This window comes from Haemaphysalis longicornis, unplaced genomic scaffold, assembly GCF_048455015.1.
Source record: "Haemaphysalis longicornis isolate Haplotype H1 unplaced genomic scaffold, Haemaphysalis longicornis Haplotype H1 scaffold_1, whole genome shotgun sequence".
NCBI classification, from domain to species: Eukaryota; Metazoa; Arthropoda; class Arachnida; order Ixodida; family Ixodidae; genus Haemaphysalis; species Haemaphysalis longicornis.
Genome location: NW_027526203.1, coordinates 468,355,896 through 468,375,082, shown reverse-complemented (window position 1 = coordinate 468,375,082; position 19,187 = coordinate 468,355,896). Strand labels below are relative to the sequence as shown.

General features: G+C 48.5%; 1 protein-coding gene across 1 annotated transcript in view; it reads right to left on the bottom strand.

The window, feature by feature from the left end:
- LOC144162659 (cell adhesion molecule Dscam1-like) overlaps positions 1 to 19,187 on the bottom strand; it is an 809,120-nt gene that overhangs the window by 9,374 nt on the left and 780,559 nt on the right. Inside the window, exons 21-24 of the mRNA XM_077693289.1 lie at positions 19,086 to 19,182; positions 13,167 to 13,209; positions 12,877 to 13,001; positions 4,517 to 4,603 (exon numbers count right to left, since the gene is read on the bottom strand). Of these exons, the coding sequence (XP_077549415.1) occupies positions 4,539 to 4,603; positions 12,877 to 13,001; positions 13,167 to 13,209; positions 19,086 to 19,182 (330 nt within the window). The 3' untranslated portion in view covers positions 4,517 to 4,538. The remainder of the gene's footprint in view (positions 1 to 4,516; positions 4,604 to 12,876; positions 13,002 to 13,166; positions 13,210 to 19,085; positions 19,183 to 19,187) is intronic.

The following is a 19,187-nucleotide window of genomic DNA, read 5'->3' as shown; positions in this document are numbered from 1 at the left end:
TGCGTAAATAGGACACACAACAACAGCAATCCACACGCTAACATAACGGAAACGCAACGGCAACCCCCGATGCGTCGCATCTACCCCATGGTTCCCCTCGCGGGAAGATGGTGTAAATTTTGTGACGCCGACCATTTTGACGAGTATCTTCCTCATCTGTCAAAAACAGTTCCTGAACCCGCAAACTTCAAGAGAGAACAGCGCCGAAACAAGAGAGCCTTTCTTCAGTTCCGCCCGTATGACAGGCGTGTAGCGGCTTGTCAGTGCGCAGCGGCTTCACAGCAAAGCAAGCACGGCGAACTCCCCCGCTAGCAGACGACACGAAGCCCCGTCTCCCGTCTCCAAGCCCCTATGCGCCTGCGCCGCTTAGCTTCGATGCGCGGCCGCGGCTTGTTGTCTGGCGCTTTGCGGAGCGCGGCGACGCTGCGCCGTGTTCGCACCTAAAGTACATTTTCGGACATACATTGGACTTCCAGAAACGGATGTACAAGTCCGAATGACGTCCGCCAACGGACGTAAAAAGTTACTATGAAGCATCAAATAATGGCGTAAATGGAATATAAAAGCAAAAACGAAAAAATATTCTGCGCTTTTTAATTAAATTTTGTACATAAACACCCTGGCTTGTAGGTTGCAAGTTTCATCTGCGTGTTTCTAATATTAAGCCTAATTTTTTAAATTTTTTGAAGCACTTTACCAACTCCAACGATGATCTCTTTGGGGAAGGATATATAATTGAGAACCGCTAACGAAACATGTGAAGCAAGTTCACTGTGTTCATGTATGCCGTCTGCCCGGCAGTGCATTAGCCTTGCGCGGTGTACTATTCGTTGTGGGAACTTAAGCTTCTCGTTATGTCATTCTGGAAATTTTTATTGAACATCCAAAATACAGCCAATTTCGGACGTCCGAGTGGACGTACGGAAGTGTTAAAACCGGACGTCCAACGGACGTACATGGTACGTCATCGGCCCTAAAACGGACGTCATCCGGACGTCCGCTAGAGCCGGAATGGACGTACGGTGGACGGCCGATGGACGTCCGGTGGTTGCTTGGGATACTCCTGTTAATAAATTGTGAGAGCTCCACTAATTCAATTGAACCTACCGTACTCGCCAATTTCATGTTCTTATACATTTCCCTCGTTCCCTCGTTTTCTGCGTTAGTTCGCAAGTGTGCCCTGCACTCCGCTTGTCCCACCGCTGCTGCCGTATCTGTGATTGCCGTGCTAGGATCATGATGTCATTTGGCGTGTCAAGACTGTCCTCGTGCTCACCGGTTAGAAGCGCGAATGTGTTCTGAAGGGTTATGTTAAACTCCCGCGTCCTGGCTCTAATTGGCTCCATGGTGGGTTTCCGAAGTTTTGCTAGTTTCCCTCTTTCTCTTTGAGATTCAGCCTAATGTTGCCCATAACTATCCTATGATCGCTGCTCCGAATTTTGCCGAGCGACTCCACGTCCTGCACAATACCTGGGTTGTCACTTAAAATGAAGTCAATTTCGTGTTTTGTCATCCTGTTAGGACTTTTCCATGTCCATTTCCTATTCCTTTGTTTGCGGAAGAATGCGTTCATTAAACTCAGGTTATTTCCTTCCACAAATCCAACCAGCGTGCCTTCTCGGCTGTTGCTGCTGCCTATTACAAAGTTTCCCATTGACTTTTCTCCTACTCTCTTTGCACCTACTTTGCTGTTCCTTTATTCAGTGCTGACTCGACGTCTTCGTAGAAACTGTGCACGGCCTCATCATGCTGTATAGGCTTCTACTATCTTTAACTTGTATCGCTTGTTTTGCATGATCACAACGGCTCCTACCCTTCCGTTAACACCGAAGAATTCCTCCGAGTTCCCTGCTATCTCCCTGCAGATCAGAAATCCCACCCCGTGCTCTTTTTTTTTCGTGAGGTCCTCGGTAGCACGGAATAGTCCCGCTCGTGAGCTCCATGAAGCCTTCTCCTGTTTTTCCGACCTCACTTCCCTATAACATCCCCCTTGATGTCCTAGAGCTCTCCTAGTAGTGCAGCTAAGCTTCCCTCGCTATAGAGAGAGTTCGTGCGTTGAACGTTGGCAAGTTCAAGTTCCAGAGGCGGCCTGTCCGGACCCAGATATCCTCAGCACCCTCTGCTATATCGCTGGCCTGACCGCCGCCGTGGACAGGTGCTCTACAGTTGCTGGGGGCTGAGGGCCGAGAGGAGGGTCGGTCAGTCATGGGAGGTGGGGCCAACTACTGCGCCAGGGTGGCCAGATCCTTCTCTGGTGAGGGAGTGCTGTTTGTGTCCCCAAGAGCCTTCCTAGCGTGGGTGACCCTATCTAGTGTAGCCTCTCGGGTATCCGGGATGGCGTTTACTTCCGGATCAGGCAACACTTCATACCTGGAATATTATGACAGCCAGAAAAAGAAAAACGACGCGCGTGTGTTTTGTACTGCATCTGTTCCTACTCGGGCCGTTGAAATTTCAGACGCTGCTTGTCGCTAGGAAGTTGCCCACGGTGCTTCTTACACCTTTTCTTCATTTCCTCGTTCGCATCTCGTAATCACCTAATGCAGCCGCTTTCAAAAAGTTTTTTTGGAGTCCCTGTCGCGTGTTCTCAGAACCAGAGAGCCTTCAGTTACTGCGATGCGGCCCGCTTTGTTGACGGATATCTATCGAAAGGCAACCAGATACGCATACCTAACAATGCTCGAAGCGCGACGGAAGTGTGAGTGACCGCTGCTACTGCCCAGCGCGGCTTCTTGGTCGATTGTTTTTCCCTTTAGCTTATCCAGGGGCAGCTGCGACTGCGCCTTTTCATCCCGCTCGCGAAGCTTATCCTCGCTCCAAGACGGTTAAAACGGTACCGCCAATTCATCCGAGTTTTTTTTAGATCTTGACGCCGCCTGTATACAAGAAACGACAAGGGCCGGCTATAGTGATCATCTTCTGAAAGCGATACGCGCCTGCCTGTTTCGTTCGCGAACAGCCCCGGCCGCTCTTCATTTGCTCACTCGCTCAGCTTGTCCTCGATTTGAAACCATCTAGGAATCTAACAACGATACGAGCAAAACACCCGCAATTTTTCTTAGCAGAACGCGAAACCCTCCACAGGCAGGGGTTTATTCAGAATTTCGATTTATTCAGAATTTCGATTTTGGTTGGGTGTCGAAATCCTGCTGGAGGGTGTTGGGGGCTGTTGGGTGAGGATGGGGGGGGGGGGGGGGGGGTTGGGGGGAATGTACAAATCCCTGCGCCCAGGTATAAGACGCGACAAGCACCGCCGGAAGCTACCTCTGACGTACGCCTATAGTACTGCAAATTACGAAACCACCTGCTGCGTCCCATTCATCCTTCCTTATGCCCGTTGTGCTGCTGAGCCCAAGGATGCGGGTTCGATCCTCGCCGTGCTCTTCTGATGGAGGCGAAAAGCGAAAACGCCCGTCTGTTGAGATTTCGACGCGCGTTAAAGATCCCCTGCAGGTGGTCGAAATTAATCCGGAACCCTCTACTACGGCACGCCTCATAGCCCAAGTGTATCTTCGGCGCGTTTAACTCCACAATCAATTCTCTCAAGAACCTCCAAACAGCGACAGACTCAGCGTGGCCTGTACGAAAAACTTCTTATCCATTATGTTGGTTTATTTATTGTTCTTAAGCGCGTAAGAGCACATGGAGCGAAGTTGCCGCGAAAAAACGGCGATCGCAGCCTGGCGGCGGACGCAGCGACGACACACAGGCAGTCCATCGGCGATCTATGCCTTTCTTTCCTCCGAGGTTACACTGAACTAGAGGGTTCTGGGCGGGGGAGGGGTCCTGTCAGCTGCTGCCGCTAGGCGAAGTACTACGTCGAGGAAATTCTCTCCATGTGGGTCGCGCTTACGCGATGTTGCCTGCGTGCTATTATATCTACCAGCGACTGGGCGCCCGTACAAGAAGACACAAGTTGTGGACGTGGCGCGACTGAGACGCTGTAACTGTACCGCACAGTGAATCACCCAGCGGGCTTCGTCTCCGACGGGGGAAGTGTTACAATGCCCTAGTTTTGGCATGCCGGCTTGGCTAAGCGGTCAACTTCATCCCGCTTGGCTGACCTGGAGTAGAGAAAGGGGACATAGAGACTGAAGCCGATTGAGAAACAGGAGAAAGAGGCTAGGACTTTTTGGGCGCTTGCCCACCAGCGGTCCACGTACTGCTATGAATAAAGTAGGCACTTTATTCATAGGCCGCGGACAGGTTGCGCATGCCAGAAAAGTTATCAATTTTGCAGCTCCCTTGGACCATGTCGGAACAATTACGACGTGTCATTGTTAGCATTGCGATTTATTATGGCCAGCCATTTTGACCGGTAAGACGGTGGCATGTTGGAGTCAAATGTTATGTAAGGGGCAGCAGCTATTAATTGAATAATTGCCAGCTATTTTGAAGATCATTTACTGGAGAAATTTTCGTGCTAAATCTGGAACCACGCCAGCGTGTCACGGCCAAAGACACCCAAAGTATTTGCTTTACAGAGAGAGAGAGAGAGAGAGAGAGAGAGACTTACCAAATGCAGGCTCTTCCGTAAATTACCCTTGTAGGGGCCACTGATACACTTCGTCGATATTCGAGCTCTGGTGTGCAAAATTTTTCACTACAGGGACAAAGAAAAGAGAGAGAGAAAAGGCCACCAGGGTTACGTTCGACGAATCCGAGATGAAAAATTGAATGGTAATTCAGGGCGAACTATACCGCCGCCCGTACTGCTAACACTTCGCTAAGCGGCTGGTGCTTTGTTGTATGCGCTGCTCAGGACTCTCCTTGTTTAAGAAACTTGGAGCTAATTGATCTTGAGAAGACTTTGGCACTAAATCAGTGCGAAAACGGACGAGCATAGAAATAAAACAAATCGGTACGGATGGTAAACACATTTGTTAACCCCTTATGATAAGATGATCATGAATGGCAAGATGACGTCATGTCTACCGTTTTCACGTATGCGACGTAAAATTTTACTATTAAGAATCGGTCACCTAAATACTCTTGTTAATTTCACTGTTTCCAGAACTGCTGCGTAGCCCGCATATCTTCGCCCGCTTCTTCCGGAATGTTTTCGGAGAGCACTCTTGCAGGGATTATCGGAGCCCAACAATAAGACGCGTTTAAGTGGCGAACATGTTTCTCCTGCTACAATCGCCATGCACAACGCATCTCACAGAACTCTGACTTGTCCATTGGCGCTGTCATTTGTCGTTGCAATCCACTTTTCAAACCAAAGTCTTCTCCAACAACTTGCCCCAAATAAGCTGCCAAAGAAAGAAGAGCTAAGTGGCCCGTACAGACCTTGCCCTGCAGGTACGAAACTCTTTGTAGGAACTGTTTGTGATTGGCCTGTCTTTTGTTGGCGTCGCATTCGTTGGCGACCAATACGGAAACGATTGAGTCTGAATCGAGATTTATCCGCGATCGGTGGTGAGCCCCTTGGTGTTATCTGCGTAAGAAAAAAGTTGCTGGTGACATCTACGTTTGCGTCTTAAGATGTACGTCGCGATGGACGCCCAGGGAGCGTTTTGGAACGAAGTTGGTACATTCATGATCGTCTCTTCACGAGCACTGGAGGCCAGCGAAGAGAGAGAGACTAGCAGCAAGGGTTTTTGAACGCCTTGGCCCAGGAGAGACAGAGGCAGACCTCTGCGCTTCTGTGGCTTAAGATGTGAGCGTGAAAGGTTGCGGCTGTGAGGTGTTGGCCAGTTTGAGCGAGAAGGCGCGACAGTGTCAGTGTTTCAGAGTTTTCATTTTCTAATGTCTCAGGAGAACTGAACTCTTCTTGCTTTTTGCTGAGAGAAAGAAATAGCGAAAATATTTGTTGAGGTAGGAGATTTGGGGTTTAGGAAAGGGGGGAAACAGATGGCACGGAGCTCAAGGGTGGAACCTGACGTCCCCAGCTGCGGTGGCTCCTCCTTCCCTGGCTGTCTCCCTCAGCTCACGCTGGTCTTGGCGTCGCGAGCTGGTCAGAGCTGCCTCCCGCGTCTCGACGAAACTGAAATGTTTAATGGTTGAGTTGTCCCACCCTTAGCCTACCCTTGGACATGGCTACGTCGCGTGGAAGGCGGTGGATGCAAGTACTGACACGAAATTCAAAGCTCAGATAACTTGTAAAAAGCTTCCCTTGTATCTGGAGTTACAAGGAAGTACTTTAATCCTTGCGCTCACGAGAAAGCTCATCCGCGCCATCGAGCAAGCTCATGACGTCATCTGCGCTCCGACCCAAACGGTCGACGTCGTCAGGGCTCCCGTAACGTATCGAGGCGACAGCGGCGCTGTTGTCACTCGCTTTTCCGCCTTGTGCATCACGTCACAGTTTTTGGGACTGACGTCACGTGCGACTAAAGCCGGTCGGGCCAGTCTGGCGCACGCGCGCGGGCCCAGACTGGCATCTGTTGTGGTGCGACCACGGTGTAAAAATATTCTTACACCGTGGGTGCGCCGAGAACAGTGACGTCAAATGCGCCTTCCTGTAGTGGCGGCTGCTTCGGCGCCCGCTTCACCGAAACCGAAACTGACGCGAATAAACGGAGCTGTAAGTAAATATTTATGCGCATTCGACAATCTAATGTGTCACTCTCTGATTAGTGGGCTCGTAGGCATCTGTAGCGGCGAAAAAAACGCAACACAAAATTTTCGTGTCAGTACTCCTTTAACGTATACTGTCTCATGTTCCCACCGAACGTGTTCCCCCACACATATTTGTAGATACTTGTGTTGGTTTACCCTCCACAGAGTTCGCGGCTCTTTGGCGTGGAGACCCCCTTGTATCACGGGGAAGGAGCGTGTTCCTAGGCGTAGGATGAGGAGACGTTCTTAATGTTTTTCGGTGAGGGGAGTGCGGTAGTCGTGGTGGCAAGGAGCACGGTATGGTTGGCGCCTCGTTTTCTTCCTGACCCTTGTGTCCAGGTGACTGTTAACTTTATTTACTGTATCTTACTGTATCTTACCGAAGCGTTTAGGTATTCTGCCTGCAGTAGCAGTTTAATGCCGTCTGAGAGCCTGTAATGATGTTAACGCTTCTACTCGATATTTGCGCTAGTCGGATTGCCAAGAGGATGGCTGCAGCTTCCGCTTCTTGCTTCCAGTATGTTCCAAGGTAATGCAGTCACAAACATAGCCAGGGCATTCAACTAAGACAATTGCTGCCTCGTACTTTTGTACATTCTGAAGTCACTGTATACTGTGATCTCACGATTTTGGAACTTTTCTCGAATGACCATAATCTTGCGATTCCGCCTGTACTTCTGCATGTCTAGATCCATATTTTTGGTTGAGGAGAGTCTTTATGCGGAGTCGCTAGATCGGCGACATATCCATCGTGGCGTCCAGTCGTTTCTTTTCCGCAGGGGTTTCTGTCTTTCATACGGTGGACCGTCGCGATTTTGTTTTCCCAGTCGCTTCCTTGGTGCTACCAGAGTGGTTTCTCTGATTTCTTTAAATGCGTTATAAAGGCACAATTTGTGACCTTTTTATCATCATCATCAGCAGCAACAACAACAGCCTATTTAGGTCCACTGCAGGACGTAGGCCTCTCCCATTGTCCTTCACCCGCACCTGCCCTGCACTTCCCGAGTCCATTCTTTGCCTCGGAATTTTCGTACGTCCCTCCATCAACTGAATCGCCTTCCCTGTCTTCCAGACCCGTCTTTGGGTATCACTTCTGTTACCCTGGTTGTCTACTAGTTGTCGGTTCGCCTCACTGTCGAAATTGCGAGGTTAAGGCTGCCTTATATGCTGTCCTGACGATCCTGGCGATTTTCTTCGGTAGGGGTAGGGATGTGGTGCGGTATACGCTCTTCGAAATGCTGCTCATGATCAGTGGCTGCATAGGCCTACTCTTTTCTTCCTGCTCTTCCACACTGCTGCTCCTTCCTTGGTTGACGCTTTACAATGTGGGAAATTAGTTCAGGATTTGCTCTATTTTGGCGATTGCGAGACCGGCTCTGCCGCTTAACTCTAAGCCATGCCGGGCCTTCTTACATGACTGTTCTCTGGGAGCAGGGACGCCGTACTTGTTTTTAGGGTAATATTTGACTTGACCGCTTGGCGCCATCCGTCGTTTGCCATACGGTGCCTGCGGCGGAGACAGAACCGCGGGAATCTAAAAGTAGTTCGGAAATTCGTGCAATTAGGCGGCATATACTGGGTGTTATTTAAGTTCTTTCCTGCTCATAATCTACGCCTTCCTTGATTTTTCATAGTCTGGCGCTGATCGTTTGCCCCTGTTTTAGTTAGGTTGGCCAATGTTGGTGCCGGCATTTGTTCCGGTGGAAAACACGCCGCGGTGGCTCAGTGGGCGAGGCGTTGTGCTGCTGAGCCCAAGGACACGGGATCGATTCCCGGCCGCGGAAGCAGTTTTTCTTGTGGAAGCAGACAACTAAAACGCCCGTGTGTCGAGGGGGTCGAAATTATCCGGAGCCCTTCACTCCGGCGCGCCTCGTAGTCCACATGTGGCTCCGGTACGTTAATTACACGAAATTTGAAATCTTTAGCTTACGGTGGGTAGGCGCTTTGTTGGGATGGCGTCTGCTGCGGCCACGGCTGGCCAACGTGTCTGCCGAGCATGCTAACACCGACAGGGCGTATAACGAACTTCGCTGCGCAGGCGCGGCGCCTGCTGCGAACTGTGTATACTTTCCTTCGTCTCCGCCGTAGTATTCTTGTCCTTTTTTACGCATTTCAGTTGCCATATTTCAGATTCAAGCGAGCCCTGGAATATCTGGCTGCCTCAGTGGTAGCTTCCGGGTGGCAGCGATGTCGTGTTTCGGTGGACGTTTGATGAGCACGGTGATAGCGGACGGCAAGCAGTCACGGGAAAATCGAAAAAACGAGCCTGATAACGCTGTCGCGTTAAAACAAAAAACAACCCACAACGGAAGAAAGCAGGCCCAGCGTGAACGGTCGAAGGTTGCGGCAGTTCCATATGTGCATGGACTATCCGAGAGACTCAATTAAGGAGGCAGCAGGAAGGTACAATGCAAGAGTGGTCTTTTCAACAAAAGACAAAATAGGAAGTGTTTGTCGCAGGGTAAAGCAAAAAAATAATGAGGGCAAGAACGAAGTAAAGCATGAATGTACTGTACGTCATGATAAACAGTTTGTTGATTTGGTAAAAAATGTGTATAGGGTACCGATGCGTGCGGTCACGTGTGCGTCGGGCAAACGGGCAGGCGCATTAATACAAGATGAGGAGAACACTTGTCCAGCCTAAAATGAAGTACGCGTGCACACATTGTGCACACGCATGCACAAAGAGTGTGGAATCACACCCTTCTTCGATAACACTGTCATCCTGTTCAAGCACCCTAATATATCAAGAGAGATTGTAGGGGCTTTGCACATTTTCCGTCACAATGACAACTGTGTAAGCCACCCTTCCTTAGCATTGCCAGATAATGATATATCATTACTGTCCTCGTGCGTATGAAATTACTGAGAGTGAACAAGTTTTGATGTGTGCGCCGCAGAATTGTTTCTTGCATTGTTCTGCGCAGCACTGTGGGTACAAAAAGTCTGTTTTTTCGATTAAAATTACAGTTTTTAAAAGCGTCTGTCCGTGTTACCTTTCTCGTCCCCGTTTATGCGCGCTATTTGTCAAGATGCATCAATTCCAACTGGGCCAGCTCGTAGTTACGCGTAAGCTGTAGGTAGTGTCAGTGGCGGCCAGTGTTTTCTCAGCCTTGGAGAGAACTGCTCTTTGCTACAACATTTTGAGTATTTTGTGATGATTCCGTCTTGCCCTACTTTGTTCCACTTCCACGCGTAGCGTTTTTCCGCAGCCGAAGCACCGACATCGTTCAACAGGCGACATACACAGAATAGAAAACGCGCAATGCGCTCAGTGGTCTTATTCCGAAGAGAATTTTTGTTTTAATTTGTTCCAACGGCACGGTGCCGAAATACGCTATAGGTCCTTCCAGATCAGAGAAAATCTGCCGCATCAGCCGCCTCCTGCCCTGTTCTTAGTGACATGACTAGCAGGTTCCTTCTGGTTGCTGTGGCGTTTTAACTGCCGTTAGGAGGAGCCCGAAGCCCATCGTTTTCCCACGTAAAAGGCGCTTTAATAACAAGACGGAGCCCAAAAACAAATATCATGCAACCCTCCGTCAAACGACGACGGTGGTTGAACGCGAAGCATTCTTGTTGTAATGGAATCTTTGGTTGGCCAATCCCACGCTGCGAGTATGTGCTACTCTGGAGGTACGCATCACCCACGGCAACTCTCAGGTGTGCACTCTGTAGGCCTAACGTTTGGGTTTGGGGTGTACGGCGTGAAGCGGTACCTGCTGCTTGGCGTTCGCTTCGACCATGTTAAAATGGAGAAATCGGCCAGACGCCGACGTCATGACGCTAGGGACCCAGCTGGTTTCGATTCCGACCGCGGGAATCGTTTTTTCCTTTCGATTCACCAACGATCATTCATAGAAAGTTGGCTTTCCTGCAGGGCGTATTGGCGTACAACGACATCAGTGAGGATAATAAAGCTTCGCTTTAAAGGAAAAGTTCTTTCACGTGATGCCTTATCCATACACCGAGCTATTGAGCAATCACGCCGTAGCACGCGGCCCCTGCCAGCCGAGCCCTCTTTTTCTTTTAAGCCAAAGCTTTCTTAGTGGGCCCAATGGCGTCCTGTCAAAAAACTAAGCAATTTTCCTACAGGTCGACCGGAAAGCTCTGAGAAGATCTCTGAACACGGTGCGTTCGTGCAACTGGGCTTCCATTGTGTCAGAACGGTTACTTGAAAACCTCGAAAAGGAACGGTTCTAGATAACGCAATAAAGGCATCGATCATGAAGAAGGAGTACAACAACACGTATTTATCTCATAAACCACGTATCGGTATACATTGAGACCGTTCGCAGATGCGTTTACTTAGTGCGCGAAAAATTGTGGCATGGGTTCCGTCTTGGTTTGCGATTTGTGTCTTTGAAGGTTTGACGATCGATTGGACGCACTTTTAGCTTTCGCGCTTCTCCCAAAACTTTAATTTGGACGGGATCGTAAAGTCTTACGTCTGGTTATTCCCTAACCAGGCCGGCCAGAGTGTGAGGACGCATAATTATTTCTCACAGTCGGTGTTATGGGGCGGGCCTAGCGTCACTAAATAAGCTACGCTTTTATTTAGTGACGCTAGGCGGGCCTATTCTCCGCAGCGCCGGCTGGGCTGTTTAACGCTCTGCAGGACGTATTCTTTTTTAGCAATTATTCACTTAAGCCGACGCCAAGTGGTTTGCCTTAAGGCCCAACCACATGCACGCGTAAAGTGGACGTATTCGCACATCGATGTAGCTCGGCGTAGGCGCGCGTAAAATCGGCGTACTCCGGCGTACGCCGAATACATTGCTTCGCGCTTTTTACGGCTAAGTCAGAGCCAGGCGCAGACATTGACGCAAACTTCGGACGCACAGTGTTGACATCGACCTCTGCCGGTGATGTTATCTGGCGGTCAGGTCGCATAGCAAGTAAAGCTAATGGATGAATAAGCTAACTTAACTATTAATTATATGATAAAACTAAGTAATGCTTAAAATACGGAGAGCCGGCAACGGGAGAAAACGCGCGAAGCATTGAGCAACTATGGGAGCAAGGGAGTTTACGCCAAATAAAGCGGAGGATTTTGTGCCTTCCAAGTAAGCATATTAATTCTTAACATTTTTCAATATCGCAAGTACTGTTTTAGTTGTTTCTGTATTAAACATATGTAATTCTGTGGGAATCGGCATATTTGTTTGATTACAGTCAAAATGTAGTTGAACTGGGGTGGTATTCTCGTGTTTGTCCGTTTTGAAAACGTTCGTTTTGCGTCTGTTTCATCGTGACGTACTTCTGGTTAAGCAATGGGCCTTTGATAATACCATAACTGTTCTTGCAAACGCATTTTAAAGAACTGAAACTATGTCAGACTATCTTTTATGTGTTTATTTGAACGTATTTTGAAAATCTTAACGCAATGAGATATTTTTTTTGTGACGACGTTAAAAGTTTTCAGCGCAAGGGGACGAATGTCCAAAGATTGCAGCTGCAGCCAGCTGTTTCCTGTGACAGTAAAGTAAACAATGCACCGGCTACTCAGTTTTCTTGCGCTTGGACCCCGGTCGGTGACAACGACCGTGCATCAAGATAACCCTCCCGTTACGTAATTCGGAATCAACGAAACTTGCGGTATGCTGACCCGAGGTTTAACGCCGTTGACATTTTCATGGTGCTCTACGAGTTCAAAAATGTGTAAGTGGTCGTGATTTTCGTTTCTTAACTATACGTGTCTGCTTCTCGTCAAGCCTACAAACGTTAACTGGTATGGGCATTCATAAAGTGCCAATAAAAGTTCATAAATTTCATACTGGGTGCTCGTGTAATTTTGGTCGTCTGCTCGACAGGTATCAATCGCGCAGACGATCGTTTATTTCACTGCGTGATGGCGACGGCGTGGATGCACCGGCTCACGGAGGGAGCTGCGACAGCGATATCGTTTCTTCGGTACCGACCACTGACTGAAAGCCACCGGTAGCGAAAAAACGAAGGGTGCGTAACACTTGGTCCTTGACACTGAGCCCGCGCGGCCGCCGATTTGCCATCATTCTTGGAGAACAGTGCTACGTCCACCCGCGCTTGTGCGGCATAACGGCCCGGAGAAGCGCACAGCGTATACGCATGACGCGTGGTTTAAGGCTCAGTGAACTGTGAATTTTAAGGAATACCAAACACACGGTGCTTCCACAAGCTGGCAAATGCACCCGCAAAGCCGAGCACCAAAAACTCGTGAATAGAACAAAGGCTGTTACGGCGTGCGCAGTCCCGAACACCGGGCACTTGAACGCACATCGCTGGTACATGCATTATGAATAAGATGACAAAAAGGCCATTCAAAGGTCAGCATACCATTATACTGGTACAGATTGTGGTCTCTGTCACACTCAGTCTCAGACAACTCCTCTGGTTCGCCTAAGTCATCGTAAGAGACTTTTCGGCAAGTGCCTTCTTTAAATCTCGAGGAATGCTTGCCACTGGAAGAGAAGAAGTGACAGAGTGGGGCTTTAGTGGCAGCCTCTGGTGTCATCCATCCATATTGCATGGACGGCTATGTACACAAGTCATGCCCGCGCGGTGTTTGACCATTGGAACATTAGAACTCGACAAAATGGAGCCACCCGGCCGCAGGATGGACTTACCTCGTGTACGTTTCCTCCCTGTACTCTACTGGAGATGTGGCATCTGCGTAGAACACGTGAAACACACACTTAGGTTGTACTCCGAAAAAGGAATTCGAAGGACGTAGCCTCTCCCATAACGCCGGTGGGTAAAGTTCTCACACGCGACGATGCGTGTATAGGCTGTCACGCACGCGAGTGTTTGAGCTAATTGTTTGGAGAACTGCTCAGGCCCATCACAGTTATGGCTTCATCGTCTATGCTGCTGCGCGTTTTCTAGAGTTTCTGCGGCGGGGCGTCTACGAGCATTCTAGGCTCGCTTCATGCTCTGGTGCTCTCCGGGGTTTGTCGGGAATGGGTTTATTTATCATAATGGCCGATCCCCTGCGAAATTTTGCGGAATTGGTGCTTTGTGTGCACTGGAAACAACACTGATTACTTTTTGTTATATAACCTAGCCCTTTTTAACATGCTAATTTACATCACCACCTGTATCGCGGCTCTTGCCAGGCGACCTTCGGGGCGAGAGCATTGCAGAGCATGAAGTATTTGCTAAGTTTTCAAAAACTTAGCAAATACTTCATGCTCTGCAATGCTCTCGCCCCGAAGGTCGCCTGGCAAGAGCCGCGATACAGGTGGTGATGTAAATTAGCAGGTAGTTTTCCATGCAGTAAAGAAAAAAAAAGTATTTGCTAAGTTGGTACCGCACTCGCCTCTGGAAAGGGGAGTCCACGGATCGATACCTGACATCGCACATAGATTTTCTTTTTTTTCGGATATGAAATTGTCTATTGAGGCTACATTAGACACCCATCAACCAGGAGATAAATGTGGCTGTATAAACGCTAAGTGTCTAAAGTTTTGTAAACAACAAACTTTGTTATTCAGTGCATCGCTATGGCTAGGTTCGCACTTAATTCTGACTCCGACTTCGCGAAAAAAGACATAATCGTGAATATATGCGGTATTTTACGTACCAGTTTACTGTCTTTTTGTAAAATTCACATGAAGCACCCTTGGTTGTAAACAAAAAGTAACTGTCGTTCGGCAGAAGCGACTGACTCAAAACAATGGCTCGACGTTCATGACCGATACTTGTGTCATTAAAATGCCGTTATTAACAAAACGCTCACAACTCTGGCACGATTCAAACTTAATGAGTCCACTTTCATTGCTGTGTGAGGTGATTGCCTCATCGAAAGGCTGAGCCATGGATGGCCATCGGTGACGACGGAGCTGTCAGCAAACTGACGCATCGAAATAAGCCCCAGGTTGCCAAATTTGTGGCCCACAAGTTTAGCAACGCGGCTCGCCCACGTGTTCACATAAAGGTGCGATCCAAAGTACTTAGAACACGGGGTCATAAATTTAAGCTGATAGTTCACATCGGTTGGACCTTACCTACTAATTAGTGGGTTAAGGACAAATCATTCTAAATTGAAGAACCACCTTTTCTGGGTACCTGGCGGAAATTCAGCGAAAAAAAGCATTCCCGGCAATTCTAATTACCTTGAAAAGTATCTGTACACTGATGCAATCTGGGTAAACTGAAGATTAACGCCAAACAGCGTTTCATTGCTCTCTAGCCGTCCCCTGTGTCTCATACCCCCTGAAAGTTTTCTTTATGCAACGAAGTGAAAACTCAAGCTGAGAACTTCCGGAAAACGCGCGCAACCCATGAAGGCGATCTTTGAGTTCATATATTGGTGTAATGAACTGGGTTCGCAGTGTGATATGCAAAAGGAGTTGTAAAGTGATTCACATTATGGGTTCTTTTATATAACCTTAAAGGGGCCATGAAGACAAAATATAAGTGTGGTTCATTAGAAAGACGTCCCGAGCTTCGAGTTTCGTTTGATCGCATCACCTGAATAATGCTAACGTGAAGTTAACACACTGATAATTGTGTCTTTAGTTTTGGCCCTTATGACGTCACTCCTGCCCATAACACGTCTCTTTAGCGCTAAATGTGAAAGCTTTTCAATACTTCTTACGTTTTTTTAGTTAAAAAAAAACGTCTTTCGTGGCTGGAATGGAGCTGAGTGAGGTACTGAAACCTGGTTCTTTGCAATTAAACAAGGTCGTGTTTTGTCTTCGTGGCCCCTTTAACAGCCAAAACACACGTGGGAAGAGCGACGCGTATCCGCACGCGTTTTCCACCTCCGAAAACAGGTTTTCGGAGAGGGAAAACGCTTGCGGGTACGCGTCGTTCTCCCCACGTGTGTTTTGGTCCTTCAGTCAACATGCTAGTCACACCAACCGCGGCAGATCTCAGGAAATGAAGCAGGTGTAGTCTAATGCGCCATCCGGGAATGAAAGAGAGAGAGAGAGAGAGAGAGAGAGAGAGAGAGAGAGAGAGAGAGAGAGAGAGAGAGAGAGAGAGAGAGAGAGAGAGAGAGAGAGAGAGAGAGAGAGAGTGACTTTATTTGCACCAGTCAAAACTTTTGTACATAAGGCCCCAGTGACTATAGAGCCACTAAGCGAAAATCGTTCAGTGGTTCTACCACTGATCACAGCGGCTTTTGGCGCAAACACAGGCCGTGTGGGAGTCAGGACCGAGACAGTAATTCGAAATCCTCCGTTTATCCTAAAGCAAGAATGCTGTTAATTTAAGCGCGCACGAAGCTGTAATTGATAGATTAATGGCTTCGTGAGGTCATTCGTTAACAAAGAAGCTTTGCGGCAGAGCCCAATTTGCGACGAAACTAACTTTAAAGCAGGGCGAACAATGTCCACTCGTGCAAATGATGATTTAATCTGTCCGTCCGTCCATAACTGACATCGCCGTGTCTGTCACGTGGCCCCATGAACTTGGGCTATGCCTGTGAGTTACTATCTATGCCCATGAGGCCACCACTGGAGCTTCGCAATTATGCTTCGAGGTCACACGAGGACGTGACTGTAAGCGGTAAAATCAGTGGCGTCGAGACAGGAAGTGATGCCCCTGCTGGTCATAACGTAGTTCATTCCCTGGGCGAGTCGGTATGGATCCATGAAGAAGACAGCGCAAAGGACGAGATGAGAGTAAACGGACAAGGACGGGCAGTAAATGGGCAGCGCTCGTATTTGTAACCCGCCGCGGTGGCTCAGTGGCTAAGGCGTTGCGCTGCTGAGCACGAGGTCGCGGGTTCGATTCCCGGCCGCGGCGGCCGCTTTTCTGATGGAGGCGAAAAGCAAAAACGCCCGTGTGTGCGAGATTTCGGCGCGCGTTAAAGATCCCCAGGTGGTCAAAATTAATCCGGAGCCCTCCACTACGGCGCGCCTCATCTCCTGCGTTGCGTCGGCGCGTTAAACCCTGCAATCAATCAATCATCAATCGCTCGTATTTGTACGTTTACTCTCATCCCGTTCTCTGCACTGTTTTCTTCATGCAATTCTTCCATCCGTAGTGACGTCGTCGCACGTGATGTCAGGCTCATTCCAGTGAAGCGCCAGTGCATGCATGAAGGGGACGCCGTGATGGGATTTATTGCAGCTGTGTTATAGGTAGGCCACACGTGGTGCGCCGCCTGTATCAAGAACGCAAATTCTGGATACGCCTTGCCCAACAAAGGCACCGAAGCTGCAATACTCGGACAGCGTTGGCGAAGGACGCTGCTCGAAGGTTTCAATTTAAGTCTTTCCAGAAAAATTCCATTGATTGATTGTGGGGTTTAATGCGCCGACGCTACACGTGGGCTCTGAGGCGCGCCGTGGTGAAGGGTTCCGGATTAATGTTGACCACCTGGGGATCTTTAACATCAGCCGAAATTTCGACACGCAGGCGTTTTCGCTTTTCACTTCCACCTGAAAAGCAGCCGCCGCGGCCGGACTAGAACCCGCGTCCTTGGGCTCAGCAGCACAACGCATTGGCCACTAAGTCACCGCGGCGGGTTCCGTAAAGAATCAAAATGAGGATAATATCCCGTCACAGTGATTGTAATCAACTACAGCTTCGGCGATCGTTTCAGCTAAGAAAGAATTGCTTTGCAAGAATAACAATGGAGTGATTGTCGTAAACCTGACGGGCTTCGTTTACGGACGCATATTGAGTTACCGGAAAACACAAGTGCGGGCTATTTGTAGCATTAATTCTGTATGCAGGAATATTACTAAATTCTTGAAATCGAACCTTAAATACAACGACATTTTCAATTCTGTGCTTTCGCAGCATGTCCGAATGTCACAAAAACCAAAATCAGGAGAATGATGGTTAAAACGCAAAGCTTTCTCCCATGCAACATGAGTCAAAGTCAAAGTCCAAAATTCGAAGTGCTTCGACCGTGTCGGAATGAAGCCGTCGGTAGACGTCGGCTTCATAACGAGGGAGACCCAGGTTCGATTCCGACCACTGGAAGCGCTTTAATTCATCATCACCGTCAGAGAAAATTGGCTTTCCTACAGTGCGTTTTTGACGCTACACGCGGCGTCAGTGAGACGTAGAAAGTTTCGCCTTAAAACGAAGCGCGAAATCGAAACAGCGCGATGCTTTGAGAAGTTTGCCGCTTTGTCTCTAGAGGAATAAATGCTCAACTCCTAAAGACTGCCATCAATAAGCCAGTGACGATGTCCGACTCTAAAGTGTCATTTGCGCTGTGAAAATTTGTATATAGCCGTTCACTGAGTACGCTGGTTGCAGTAGTTGGACAATCATCTGCACTGTAGCAAAGGACACGCACGTGTGTGCTTGAATTAGTCGTTTGTCGTCTCCGAATTCCCTCGGATACGTGTGGGTATACTTGCTTTCCAATGAAAACGCTCAGCGCGTATCTTGGATTGGGCGCATTGGAGGCAAAAACAACAAGAAACAAAAAATGTTTAAAAGTTGTATACGTTTTCTTTAATTGTTGACCTCGCGTATACTCCTGGGCGCCTTCCAAAAGTGAGAAAAAGAAGTGAAGCACCTTCACTGATAATTAATCCTTTCTGTTTTCGAACGCGCGAAATAAATACCCAGAAAATCCAAGCTTTACAGCATAAGCGCACAAAGCATTCACTATTATTTCCAGAAAATAAACGCCATATGAACATTGGTTATATGTTGAAACACTAATTATACCTTACAGGTAAAACATTCATCTGCCATTAACACACTTCCTGGGAGCCTCAACTCGCACGCAAAAGAACTTCCCTTCTAATTTAGTGCATTCAGCCTCCGAACCCCTCGCATACCACGGATGCTCAGTGAAGGGGTTGTAGCATTTTTTTTTTTCAGTCTTGTCACGCCTTCTTTGTCCCCTACCTCCACTGTCCTTGAACTGCAATTATGTACCAACAAGACCGCACTAACGGACTTTTTTAGAAGGGACATGTAGTTCGATCAGCGCTGGCCAGACAAGCGTGGCGTGGTGAAGGTGTGCCGCTTTTACACCAAGAATAGCCGTGTACGAGCTCAAAGAACAGTTTGGGCAGCTATCTTCTTCTTCAAGAGAAAAGACACGCAAGGAATCATTGACCTTAACCTTGGCGTTGCGGAATTGTGGAACCTTAACGTTGGAATTAACCTTGGCGTTGTGGGGACTTTTCTTTTTTCTTGTGATCAGCTCTCGCCGTCGTATTGTACCACATGATGGGACTGTTGTACTCCTACCTTTTGCTTGAAAGGTTGGGAAGCATAGAGGACTGAATGAGTAGAAAGAGTCCCACCGCTAGCGCGATATTTCGATCCCCCCCCCCCCCCCCCCGCTTATTTTTTTTTTTTCATCGCGTTCGCTTGTTGGTAAGCCGATGATATTTTGCTTTAAGCTGGAACCTGCAGGATAAAGCACGTTTTGTTGGGTGCCAGCGTTATCTCGGCGAGAGCATGGCGCCTCATTAGAGCTCCGCGACACGGTGACACACACGTACGCTGTAAGCGCAGACACCGACTGCTTCGGGGCTTGTTTTGCTAGCATGGTCCCTTTGTGCCATCGCTGCCGATAATTGAGCGATCTTAACCGCGGACTTAATGACATGTGTTACCTTCAAAGTCTTCTTCCGTGCCTCCCGTAAGTGACGGATGCCTTGAGCTGGTCCACAACTGAGCGTACTGTTCGTTTGAAGCATCCGTGCCATTTTGCTGAA